Below are 12,540 nucleotides of genomic sequence, written 5' to 3' on the forward strand. Positions count from 1 at the left end.
TTATAAAAACCATTGCATCTTCCCAGTGCCCCTGGCCCGGCAGCAGTAAGGGAATCATCATTTCAGGGAGGGCTTGGTGTAGGGTTTTATTATAAAAGGTCTCGTGGTACAGGTTCACGGCCAATGTGTGGCCAAAGGACATTTTATGGAGTTTTTAAAATTGAGTCCATTTCCTCCTTTCTAATTGGCTGTGATTTGATACTCACATAAAATTCTTACTTCAAAACTATCAGCATAGTGACAGCATTGGGAATATCCATCTCAGTAAGTGACACCCCCTCCCAGCCAGTTACTCAAGTTGGAGACTTTGAGGGTTAGGTAGTCTTATCTCCTCCTCCTCATCCAATCGTCCGGCAATGCCTATTGCATTTGGCACCATGGTGTCTTTTGATCTCACTTGTTCCTCTCCTGGTCACTGTGGCCACCTCACGGGGACAGCAGCTGGCCCCTCCCGACTGGCCTCTCCACTTTGACTCCTCTTCCCCACTGATCCATTTACCACCCAATAGCCAGACCAAACTTTCTGGAAATTCACTGGCTCTTGGCGCATACCTGCGCTTGAAGTTGATTAATAGATTCCCCCTCTTGAACTAAGAATAAAACCTAGACTCCTCACGGTAGTCCCACCCGCTTGCTGTACCACTCTAACCTTTCTGTTCTTCACACACAGTCCAGCTCATTTGTTCCTTGGGGACCCGTCACATCCTCTTTCCATCGGTGGGGTGTTCTTCCTGAGTCCTCTCTTCACCACCTGTCTGAAGGACAGTACAGTATGTTGTTGTTAATGTTATGCATATTTGATTATTATCATACACACACACAGAGATATACACTCAGGAGTAAGTTCCAAGAGCCCAGGTACCATCTCTTTCTCATTCGTTACACTATTTGAATCCCTCAGTTTCTGGCACACGGTTGGTTATTGACATGTATTTACTGGGTGAATGAGTGAACGTATTGCAGGTAGTCCACTCAGGAGAGCCTGGCCTGGACGTTCTACATTGGTGTTCTAGGAGCTTCCATCATCCTTGTTCTTAGCAGGCCTAGGGCTCTCTTAACACACTTGAAAGTGTGCTGTTAACTGCAGCTGCTTGTCTTTGGGCAAGTGTGTCACCTAGAAAAGTGAAGTGAAAGACAGTTGCATTAGCTGTAAATCTGGGCCTGTGTTATAACTAGTTCACAAGTAAATTTATTCTCATGCCCAAGCCTTCTGGGAGGTAATCCAGACTGCCAAAAGGGCATGCAAGTTGACTTTAATTTGGGAGATATATAAACACAGCTTTTCTCCCGAACAATCCAGGGCTCTAAACAGATAAAGGACAACATCATAGCTAATTAGCACGCTCACAGAAAATAAAAAGGCAGTTTTTGAACTCCTCTTGCCCCCACCCCTCACGCATACACAAACAGAGCATAGCTTCAAACAACCCAGAGTGCCAACGACGTATTCAGAACAGAATGCATCTTCAAATGAAGGCATTTTCTTCACTGAACTCCAGAGGGAACATAGAGTGAGATTAAGTCTTAACCGGGGGAAAATCCAAAAAGCTTCCAGACTGTCGTGTGTTTGGCCCATTAGTATGCCATTTATAGGTGCCATTTAGTGGTGGTTTATTGGTGGCACAGTTTTGAGAGCACATCCTCAGGGTGCTCCTTTGCTTTTATTTTCCAAATTGAGGGATAAAGTTTAGGTGGCATTTAAAAAGGGACTCAGAGGTGTAGTTGAACTGAGGCAATTTTGCAAGCTCATTCCGGATTGTATCTGTCATTTTGTATTAGATTGGACCTAAATGAGTCGTTTATTGGGGAGGTGAGAAGGAGTGTTATAATTTGAAAAATGGCCCAAGTGTTTCCAGTAGACTTCATTTGCACCCTCTGTTTATGGTGAAGCCATCTCTCCAGTTAAACTTAAGAGATCTAGAATCCTCCATCTCAGAGATTTGTTACACTAGGCCAGACATTCGAGGGTCTCAGAAACACCTTAGGTGATATCCTGAATCTGTGTGCGTGTGTGTGTGTGTGTGTGTGTGTGTGGGTGGGGGGTATGTATGTAAAAGCTCATACACATTTTCTTTTGGAGAAAGGTCCAGGACTTTTACCAAAGTCTCTTAGTGGTCCAGAGTTGGCAGAAAGATATTTTTCTCTGATTCAGGAAGATATTTTTCTCTGATTTCAGGAAGCCTCTTCCACTCTATTTTTCTCTGATAGAGTGGGGGAGGTTTGAGTTAGGTTTCCAGGGTAACTGCCCAAGAAGACAATGGGATAGAGACTGCGAAGTAACCTCACTAAAGAAGCTTCTCTCAGGTAATGGCAGCGTGCAAGGGCCTTGTGAAGAGCAGTTTCAACACAAAGGAGACTAGAGCTTCCAGGGTTAGAGCCTGCCTTTAATGTGAACTGAATTTGGGGTTGATGGATTGATCCTCCAACTGGGCGTCTGCTACTCATTTTGAGGAACCAAGAGAGAGGTGGGCATTTGAAGGGTAGGGGGGGCGTGTGACTCAGGATAAACTCGGAGGTCCGATATTGAATTATTTGCTTTTGCATTTAAAATATCTTCCCCTCTGTCAGAGGTGAACAAAAGCAAAACACCAGCAAAATGTAAAAAAAAAAATAGAAAGTAACAGTCACCATTAATTCTAGTAATACAGGAAAGTATAAAGGTCAGAGGGGAAAACCCACCATAATGGCATGTTTGTCTATGTATTCTAGTGTGTGTCCACACCAAAAATGGACTGATTTTATACATAGTGGTTTATACATAAGACCCTTGTAAAGACCACATTAAAGAGGGAAAAAAAAAACAATGCCCATGTGCATGCAGAACAGAATGGGTATTGATTCTCCTATCAACATTTTCTGACTCTGGAAGTCTTTAGCATGTCGCCCAGGGAAGCGACAGGTATTATTGCACTTGTGGGGCAGGACCAGATACCCGACAGGGAAGACACTGTTGGAAGTTGGCAGAGCCAGCTTCTATTTCAAGTCTTTGGAATGCTCATCTGTCTGGACCTGAGCTGAGCACTTGGTCCTCAGAAGAGAAACATGGTGACATGGGGTGATGATGGTGTCTGTCCCCGCCCAAACATCAGTGTGTTTTCCTGGCATCTTCACCTGTGTATGTTTTCCCCTTGAATCCGCGTGAATTAGGCCTCTCCTAACAGTTTTCCCAAGACCTCTGAGCTAGCTTAGAATATGGTCCTCACATTTCTCCCGCAGGTGCACCGAGCACAATTTTAAATGTTCTATCTTACCATCATTAAATACACGCCCCGTTTTTCTCAGCTTGGAATCTTTGCCAAAACCTGTATTCCGATCTGTCGTCTATGGTGATAGTCATGAGCAAAATGAAGTTTTTGTCTTCCTTGGGGTTTCTTCAGATGCTTCTTTTAAAGCAGGGACTGGAAGGAGAAGTGGAGGGACCTGAGGATTAAATGCAAAGGGCCTTGGAAATTTCCAGTGGAATTCCAGGGGATTGAAAGATGAGGATTCCTGGGGAGAAAGCAAGGAGGAACTGTCATGATAGGAGTGATGGTAACACCTGGAGGAAGATTGGGGCGCTGTAGGGAACTTTAGGGAACTGGAATGCTTGAGGTCAAAGTTCTTTTAAACTACTTTAAAAACATGAGCCCTACAGGATCTATAAGAGAGGATGGAGAGACCCTTCCTGTCCCCTACCCTACACAAGCTCTTAAGCAGAGCAGCATAGTGACATGGTGTCTATACTGCTACATAGGAGTCAGCCTCTAGGATTTTTATCTTGAATGGGAGAAACTAAATACCTGGAATGACCACAGTCTTCCATTGGAAAACACAAGAACTAAAATTATTTTATTTCCCACCCCGTATTTTTCCTCCCACTAGGTTTTTGCTTCTCCATTCATTCACCATTCAAACAAAGAACATTTCATAAAATGGGAAGGGTTTTTCATGAGCAGCTCTCAGTGATCAGGGGCTTGCTCATTCTACTGAAAGTTAAGTGGAACTCTTCCACTTTGAATATTGCTTGGACTTTGGGCAAGTTGCAAATCTAAGAAGGCTGAGCCCCTCAGTGGTCAACCCATATATAAAGTTTGATCCGGGTGTTCAACCAGCAGTAGTGTTGGCAGTTCAAGAGGTGAAATGCAATGCCTGCAGAATTGATTAGCTAGGAATTATGGAAGCTCTTCATATGATAGTTATTTATGTACATGTAAGTGCCAGTGCACATGGAGTGCTAGGCATGATTTTTAGAAGATCTGACCTCTATTTCTTAGAGTTTAGAAGGACTAACGGCAAACCCTTAGAGAGGAGTTAGGTGTTTTATTATTAAAAGATGCAAGACATCGGGTCCCAAGGGGCATTTTTAGCCCTGATTGTATTTCTTCTGGATATTATTATAGCCTGTCCGCTAAACCACTCATGGTACTTTGTGTCACATATTTTTGTCAAAAAACGGATACACCTTGCAATAAACGAGCTCTGTGTCTTAGCTGAGGACCTGTGATGAAAATTGGATTTGTTTTCTGCTCCAGCCCAGAGAGCAAGTACGGTTTGTGATTATGTCTTTCTGTCTGGCCCGCCCCTCTGTCTGTCCGCCAATCACCCGGGGATTTATCTGCATTCAGCATTAGCTGGAGAAAGGCGGGAGCCAGAGTGTTGTTGATATATTTATGTGTGTGTGTGTGTGTGTGTGTGCAGAAGTGCTTTACAGAGACAAGCTGGTGGAAAACACCCACTCAGAAAACCAGGAATAATCTGCTTTCCTTGCCCCCCTGGCTTGTGTACTTTCAGCAACCACTGGAAAGGAAAGACAGCCAGAACAGTTCCCAGCACAGTGTCTCCAGCCACCGGAGCCTGCACACGGCGTCCCCCAGCCACAGCACGCAGGCGCTCCCCGCCTTCCCGCCTGCGGAGGCCCCCGCTGCAGATCAGACGGACAGCTCCGGGCAGAAAAAACCGGATCCTTTTAAGATCTGGGCCCAGTCCAGGAGCATGTACGAGAACCGACGTGAGTAACACCCCGGGTCCTGTCTCCCCCAGGCCCCTCCCCGGGACTCCTTTCTCCTGAGGCTTCTGGAAAATAGAAGAGTTTCAGCGTGTAAACCGGATAGAGGGAAACCAGAGAGAGAGGCAAAAGCTTCTCGGAGCGAGTAGAGTAGACCCTGCCGGATATTCGTCAAGGCTCCCTCAGCCCTTCAGTTTAAGGAGAGGGTGGAAGTGGATGGCCATCAAATAAGTGTCCTGGATAAAAATGGATTTTTTTTTTCTCCCTTCAGTTAAAAGAAGTGGCAGATAAGAGCTGCTGTCTCATTAATTCTGCCCTGAGTGGGGATCGGGGCATGCTTTGAGCTCATGTCTTGTGAAACAGACCTGGCCTACAGTAGAGCATAAATATGACGGGTTCAGATTATATAGGGGCAATGAGAAGGAATTAAATGCTTTCTTGGTGGTCTCTTGGGTTTTTTTTCTTTAAACACCGCTAATTTTTTTTTTAAACCATTATCAGTCTTTCTAAACATTCCCCTCAAAAAGAACAGAACAACAGTGAGTGAGTGGTTCATGCTTTAATTATTTATGCGGTGGATAAGCACACTGATTGGCTTTACCTGTTTCTGTAAATAGGAGCCGGTGAGGGCAGCCTTTGTAACTTCTTGATTCTTGCAAGCCTAAGTATGCCCTTCATTTTTAATTTCTTACTTTTTCTCCTGAAATGATTTCCAAAGAGTTTTCACCCTAAGTGTGATACTCGTTCATCTTACCAATGAAAGTTCCCCAAATGCTTTCATTTTAGGGGATGCCAACTGCTTTTTGGGGTAGGGGCTATTGCTGTTTTTTGATGTTTGTTTTCTGTTGTTTTCTCATGAGTATAGTTGGTCAGGGTGACGCAGGTATAGAGTTTGTGCATCACGATGGGGGAGATGTTGGCTTTGTTGAAGGGTTGAGGAAAAGCGGAAGAGAGAAAGGAGTCGTGGTGCCCATGCTCCTGGTCCCTGCCTCCCCGCACCGCAGGTTTCATTCCCTAGTGACCAACAACCATGGTCACCCTGCGAAGAGTTGTGATGGAGAGGGTCGTGAGTTGTGTTGAGCTGGAGGGGTACACCCCAGCCCCCTGCCCACCACTGGGGCTGAGCTGGGCTGTGTTTCCTTTGTTGCGGGAAGTGTGTGTTGGGAGACTTCAGGTCTTCCACAGTCCCAACAGAACAGGGGAGTGAGGCCGGACACCCTGTCTCAGGAGGAAAGCTGCCCATTCCACAGGGTTAAAGCCCAGCAATTTGGGGGCGCAGGCGAGCCTATTACCAAAGGCAAAAAGTCACTGGGGCTCCCTGCCACCTGTTTCCCCATCAAAGGCGAAATACCATCACCTTCTGACTGCAACAAAGCATGGAATCCAATAGGCTGTTTTGGCTAAAAGTTCACCCTGCAGACGGAAGCCAGCTAAAGTCACCCCTGAAGTACCTGGAGGCCAGGCCAAGGGGCTTAAATTGCATCTGCAGAAATCCCTGTTACATAGTAGATGCTAAGCAGGAACCGGGCTCTGTCCTTACTGTGTCTCCTCATGAATTGTAGTGATTTCCACGGAAGAAAACCATGGAAGAACCGTGTTCCAGACTGGAGTGTTTTCACATTCCTTCCACATTTCTCTGACTGTGCGGCCCCTCCACCCAGTGGCCCAGCCCAGTCACCGTTGAGATATTGCTTTATCGACTGTGCCCCTGCGTTCCTCAATGCAGTGCACACTTATGATTGAGTTTTCCACGTAGTAATCTGTTAGTGATCAAATAAATCGTGCTCTGAAGAGCCGGTGGGGCACCCCAGATTGACGGGGACATGTTTCGTAGGAGGCTGCCGCACAAATGCCATTTTCACCCTCGTGGAAGCAGACTTCCTTACAAATTTGGTGTTTAATCCAATTATTTCAAATGTTATCAGAAAAAAAAAAAAACAAATAAGAGAAATAAGTACTGTGATCACAGCCAGCTGCTATAAAGCATTGAAATTGCTCAGGTGCTAGCCAGGCTGAAATATCTGGAATGGTGGCAGTTTTTTGTTGCTTCACTTTTTTTTTTGGTAACATCTGAGAAATTGGATATAGCATCCCAAGTGAGAATCAGTTTCATTTTGGTGATTGGAGGCTCTGTAATTGAGTGAGAGTAGCGACCTCGTGGATTAAGATTCACCTGGATCCCTTCCTTACTACTAACTAAGGGTAATGGTGAGATTTCCCTCCTCCCTACCCGATAATCACTCGGTATCTATCGCAGGTTTTCTTCTTTTCACAGTACCTAGGAATGAATCTGCATCAATCTGGTCTTCAAATAAGTATGTTCCTTTATCCCAGATCGGTTTCTGCCATTCCCCAGGTGGTTTTGTATCTTGTCTTTTAGAAGGAAAAAAAAAAAAAAGTACATAGCCTTATTAGATGTGACTCCCTGCCCTTTGTCCCAAGACATGGTAAAATGATCAAAATACTCGGGGAGAAATAGGAAAATTGAAATCAGCAAGAGCAATAACTGTACATTTTCGTGTGTTGAAAGTATATTTTCCTTATATTTTGTTGTAAAGAGCAATGTGAAGATGAACACCATCTCGGATCACTTTCCTTCACATGATCTAAAATGTTTTGCAGAATACCCATATTTTTGATATGGCCATCTCGAAACAACAGTGTCAGAATGAACCGATCTGAATTGCAGACATGTTAATGAATTCCTTTGAATGGTTTCAATGTTTAATTAAAAACAAACACAAGCATTCATGTCCTTTAAAAGCCATGTTGCCTGTTTTGTGTTTTCTCTAGGGAAACACAGAAATTGTGCGCAAGTCTTTAAAAATGGCTTTGATGCAGTCTTAGTAGTAAATGTTCAGGAAAATAAGCTAGTGTCCAGTAGTGTTTAGTACAAAAGAAATTCTAAAGCTTGTAGTTGAAACTTTGCCTGTTCACAATACAGTTTGAAAAGAAAAAAGCTCAAAGCTGTCATATCAACCAACTCTGTAAACCTGTCCTGCTTTGGAGAGACTTGCTGACGAGTTTGGAATGGGTGAATGAGCTTCCGTTATCATAGTGAGTTTAGGAAGCTTGGGTGTACTTATTTTAAGAGCTATTACGAAAGCTCCTATCTGTGTGTTTTTTCAGATCTTGAACAGATCCAATGATTGACATCTCTAAAAATAAGACCATTCTGGTTTGAACTGCCTAGAATTCACCTCAACCAGCTGTTAGTACTAGAATGCATTCCATTAGGAACTTGATACCCTTTTATTAATAAATGCTGTGGGGCCGGGTGCGGTGGCTCACGACTGTAATCCTAGCGCTCTGGGAAGCCAAGGCGGGAGGATTGCTCAAGGTCAGGAGTTCAAAACTAGCCTGAGCAAGAGCGAGACCCCCCCCCCCCCGCTATACTATAAATAAAAAGAAATTAATTGGCCAACTAATATATATAGAAAAAATTAGCCAGGTATGGTGGTGCATGCCTGTAGTCCCAGCTACTCAGGAGGCGGAGGCAGGAGGATCGCTTGAGCCCAGGAGTTGGAGGTTGCTGTGAGCGAGGCTGACACCACGGCACTCACTGTAGCCTGGGCAACAAAGTGAGACTCTGTCTCAAAAAATAAAATAAATGCTGTGGAGTAGCAGTAGCATGAACATACTTGAATTTTTTCAAAAGACAGTGAGAGTTTAGACAAACCTTCATGACATGATTAAAACAAGGCCATTTGAAAATGTGTACGTTAGGGTATAATTAAATGTGAAGAATTTAAGGTGATAATGGGAGTTATAGGAAACCCTCGATGGTACAGTTGTAAATTCTAGCTTTTTGACAAGTAAAGCACTGTGGGAAAAAAAGAAAAAGTGGGACCAGACCATAGTCCTTTGAAATCCCTGGCAGCCATGACCTTTATTGGGAAAATTGAACTGCCTGTTCCTTATCCATCAAAACTAAATGAAAATGAACTAAGAGAAAGAACGTACGTTGAGCTTTGCAAAATTATGAAATTAATGTTCCAGCTATGTCACCTTCGCCTGCATCGGGATTGAGCAAGGGTGAGAGAGAGAGAGAAGTCAATTCCACCAGTTTTGGAGAATGTCAGAGTAAGGACCTGCCGCAAACTTGTGTTTCTCCATTATCATTCATCCTGTTTGGTGTTCCCATCCGTCTGGGGGTCAGGGGGTCTGGGGAGAAGTTCCGAAAACAGAGGGAAGAAAAAAAAAGCAGCTCTAAGGGGAGTGCTTTGGGCACCCTTGTTGACCAAATGCAAACCAAAGACAAGACGGAATAAAAAGTGATAAGCACGTCTGGTCTTGTGCTACCCCAGGAGGTTTCCCTGCAAACCTGGTGATTCCATCGTCTCTATCAAAGGAAGTCTTTGGACTGCTTTACTGAGTTTGGTAATGCCAGTAGGAGATTAACCCTTTGCGCTCGCCTGCTTTTTTCTCATTCCTTTTATTCTGCTTAACCGTGTCAGGCCACACTCAGCATCCTAGCGCAAAGGGTCAACTGCAGAGATTGTTCCCTACGCAGAGGCTTAAAATGAAGAAAACTGGACAAGATTTTCTTAGCTCTATTTAATTTAGCCTCGCTCAAAAAAAAAAAAAGTTATATTAATGTCAGAAAAATGATGCTTCCCTACTCTCCTAAAAACTTAATAAAACCTGGAATAAAGAGGAGAGCAAACCATGTGGGGCGAGTGGCTTAGAAACCTCAAAGCCTTTATGAAGAAGTGATGTCAGAGGAGAGGAATTTTAGAATCCCACAATATGTTTCAGTACTGATTTATCACAAAGTTATATATCTGGGTAAATGGCATTTAGTCGCTGGAAGAGTAAAATTGTTAACAATGCTTAAAATTCAAGTCCCCAAAGGCTTTCTTTGGAACATGTCCGTGTGTCCATGTTTGTGTCTGTGTTTCGTGGCTCATCGTCCGTGTCTTGAACATTCCTGGTGTCCCTGGGCATCTTCCTTTTCAACAGAAAACTTTAAAAATAAATTTGACTTTTTCCCCACTGGTTCTCAGAAGGCACCAAATGCTTTTTTTCTCCCTCCCCTGTGGACTAAACTGTGTGATAAGCCTAAGTCTCTTGGCCACAGTCTCCCATACCATGATGGCTTCACCTAAATGAGCAACAGAAGGCAGAGACTTGCTACATTTGGTGTCACCGTAGGATGGGCAAATGTTCTGGTGTTAAATGACGCTGGGGGGAAAATGGGTCTGGGCTGGAGGTCTCTGCAGAGGCCCTTTTGTTATTCACAGAAAGGCCACCCCCCACGCTCAGCAGACCCAAAACAGGCTCTGCCAGGAGCCCAGCGCTGGCTGGCAAGCGCCAGCCGTCTATTTTGGTAACAGTCTTCCTGCTTGAGTGAAGCAAAGATGGAGACACAACTTGATTTAATTTGTTGTTTCAATGAGGCTATTATAGCAAATACCCTTTTAGCCACCTACTCAAATGGAAAGAAAATATTGTTACCTTCGTGTGCTGGAGAAAAATCTCTCTCCCAGTTGTGTTTATGGGCATCCAAGGCTGCAGCTCAGCTCCCTGTTCCTTGGTGGTTTGCAGCTTAGCCTTGGCAATTGTAATAATAATAAAAAAAAAGCCATGGATAGAAAGCACCCGTTTAAAGCCATTGCGTTGAGACAGCTCAAGCGAAAATATCAGATTCCAACTCCTCTGATTTGTACTTATCGTTAATTTAGTTTCTTCTCTCTTGGTGTACTCATTCACTATACATTTTCAGCTTGTGGGTGAGTCACTAAAAAGGGACATTTCCTGCCAACTTGAAATCTAAACATCCACCTTCTTCTTCCCTATTCCATTGTACAAAATTGAGGAATACAAGAATTAAATTCTCGGGGCCACACACTCCTTTAGCCTAAAATTCAGTTAACTAAATAAACCAGAAAGTGCAGAACAACATTTAAAAATCTCCTTTAGGATTCACTGCAACTGAATTATATGTTTTTTTTTCTCTTTAAATAAAAGATAGATCATTTTAAAGGTCATAAAACACCCTATGTATATGCTAACATACTAAATAAGAATTAAATAGAAATAACCCTTTTTATTGCCTTAGTGAAATAACAGAGTGGTATATAGACCAATTTCATGTGTAGTAAGCATTTTCTTATGGAAATTACCTTTCTTTTAAAAAAATGAGATTTTCATTTTAAAGCCCTGGACCATTACTGAGTATTAAAAGCAAAATATCAAGTTATTGGGTAATAAATTAATACTTACAGTGTTGAAATATCATAGGCAAATTCTGGAGTAAAGCCCTAATTTTAGCAATGAGATACGGTCCATTACTACAGAACTTTTTTGTCATCACCCATTGATCTTAAAAATATGGAAGGCTGGCTACTTTTTGGTAATAATGTTGAAACCCTAGTAAACTTTGTACAGCCATCCATCGATATCTGCTGTGGATCGGTTCCATGACCCCCCAAGGATGTCAAAATCCATGGATGTTCAAGTCCCTTATATATAATGGCATAGTCTTAACATATATGCACATCCTCCCATGCACTTCAAATCATCTCTAGATTGCTCATGACACCTAATATCAATGCCAAGTAACTAGTTGTTATACTGTATTATTTAGGGAATAATGACAAGAAAATAAGTTTGTGCATGTTCAGCACAGATGCAGCCAGTCTAGGCCTAACTAAAATTTCTATCCGTGGTTGGTTGAATTCAAGGATGCAGAACCCAAGGAAATGGAGGGCCGAGTATATATTTGGAAGTATTAGGATGTTTGAGAGTTATCTGGCTGGCAAAAATAATCTAACATCAAATTATTAGTATTGCTGCTGTTAATTATTTTAAGGAAGAAAAACGTGAGTTAAAAATAAAATTAGAAACCCTTCTTAAACCAAGTTGTTTTTCTCTCATCGTCTAGTTGATAAAACATCTGGTGATTGAACAGGACTTCGAAATCCTTAGAGCTAGCTTCTGTTTCAGAGATCACTCTGGCTTAGCATGAGTTCTGTTCTGGGGAATAATTTTAATGTTTCTTGCAAGACTAGTGAGTAGAGCGGTTAACGGCCAACATCCACATGCTTGGAGATGGAGTGGCTAGAGTTTGGTTAGGAATTATCAAGCAGTGGTTAGTCCTTTGAAGAACTTTAGGGCTCAGGGACTGTCCCCACCGTTTACTTTGACCCCGTGTGGTCCGTTATTTCAACCATCCAGATAATTGTGTCTCAGCCTGTGTCGGAAACTTTCATCCACTCAAGCGCCATCATCCTCGGTCCTGTCTGTAATCGTGCTCATCTTAGCAATACTGTTGCTTTTATCTGTGAAATAATCTTTCTCTTCTTTCTCTCCTCCGTGCAGTTCCAGATTACCAGGAACAAGACATCTTCCTCTGGAGGAAAGAGACGGGATTTGGATTTAGGATTCTGGGTGGAAATGAACCAGGGGAACCTGTGAGTCTTTCGCCAGTGTTTTTTCCTAAGACTTCAAAGCAAATGGGCAGCAGTGACAAATCACCAAGATTTGAGTCTAGCTAGCTGCAACACCAACTCTTTCATCTTGAGCAGTGTGGGTTTTTCATTGGGTTTTGTGGA

General features: G+C 43.1%; 1 protein-coding gene across 20 annotated transcripts in view; it reads left to right on the forward strand.

Moving 5' to 3' along the window:
• Positions 1 to 12,540, forward strand: part of MAGI1 (membrane associated guanylate kinase, WW and PDZ domain containing 1) — a 614,809-nt gene that overhangs the window by 567,937 nt on the left and 34,332 nt on the right. For 16 of the 20 annotated variants that reach the window (XM_020284649.2, XM_020284652.2, XM_020284654.2 and 13 more), the window contains 3 exons: positions 4,771 to 4,987; positions 8,984 to 9,067; positions 12,308 to 12,399. In XM_020284649.2, the coding sequence (XP_020140238.2) occupies positions 4,771 to 4,987; positions 8,984 to 9,067; positions 12,308 to 12,399 (393 nt within the window). The remainder of the gene's footprint in view (positions 1 to 4,770; positions 4,988 to 8,983; positions 9,068 to 12,307; positions 12,400 to 12,540) is intronic. The other 4 variants (XM_020284659.2, XM_020284660.2, XM_020284661.2 and 1 more) reach the window with 1 other exon arrangement.

Source organism: Microcebus murinus, chromosome 30 (assembly GCF_040939455.1).
Source record: "Microcebus murinus isolate Inina chromosome 30, M.murinus_Inina_mat1.0, whole genome shotgun sequence".
Classification (NCBI taxonomy): domain Eukaryota; kingdom Metazoa; phylum Chordata; class Mammalia; order Primates; family Cheirogaleidae; genus Microcebus; species Microcebus murinus.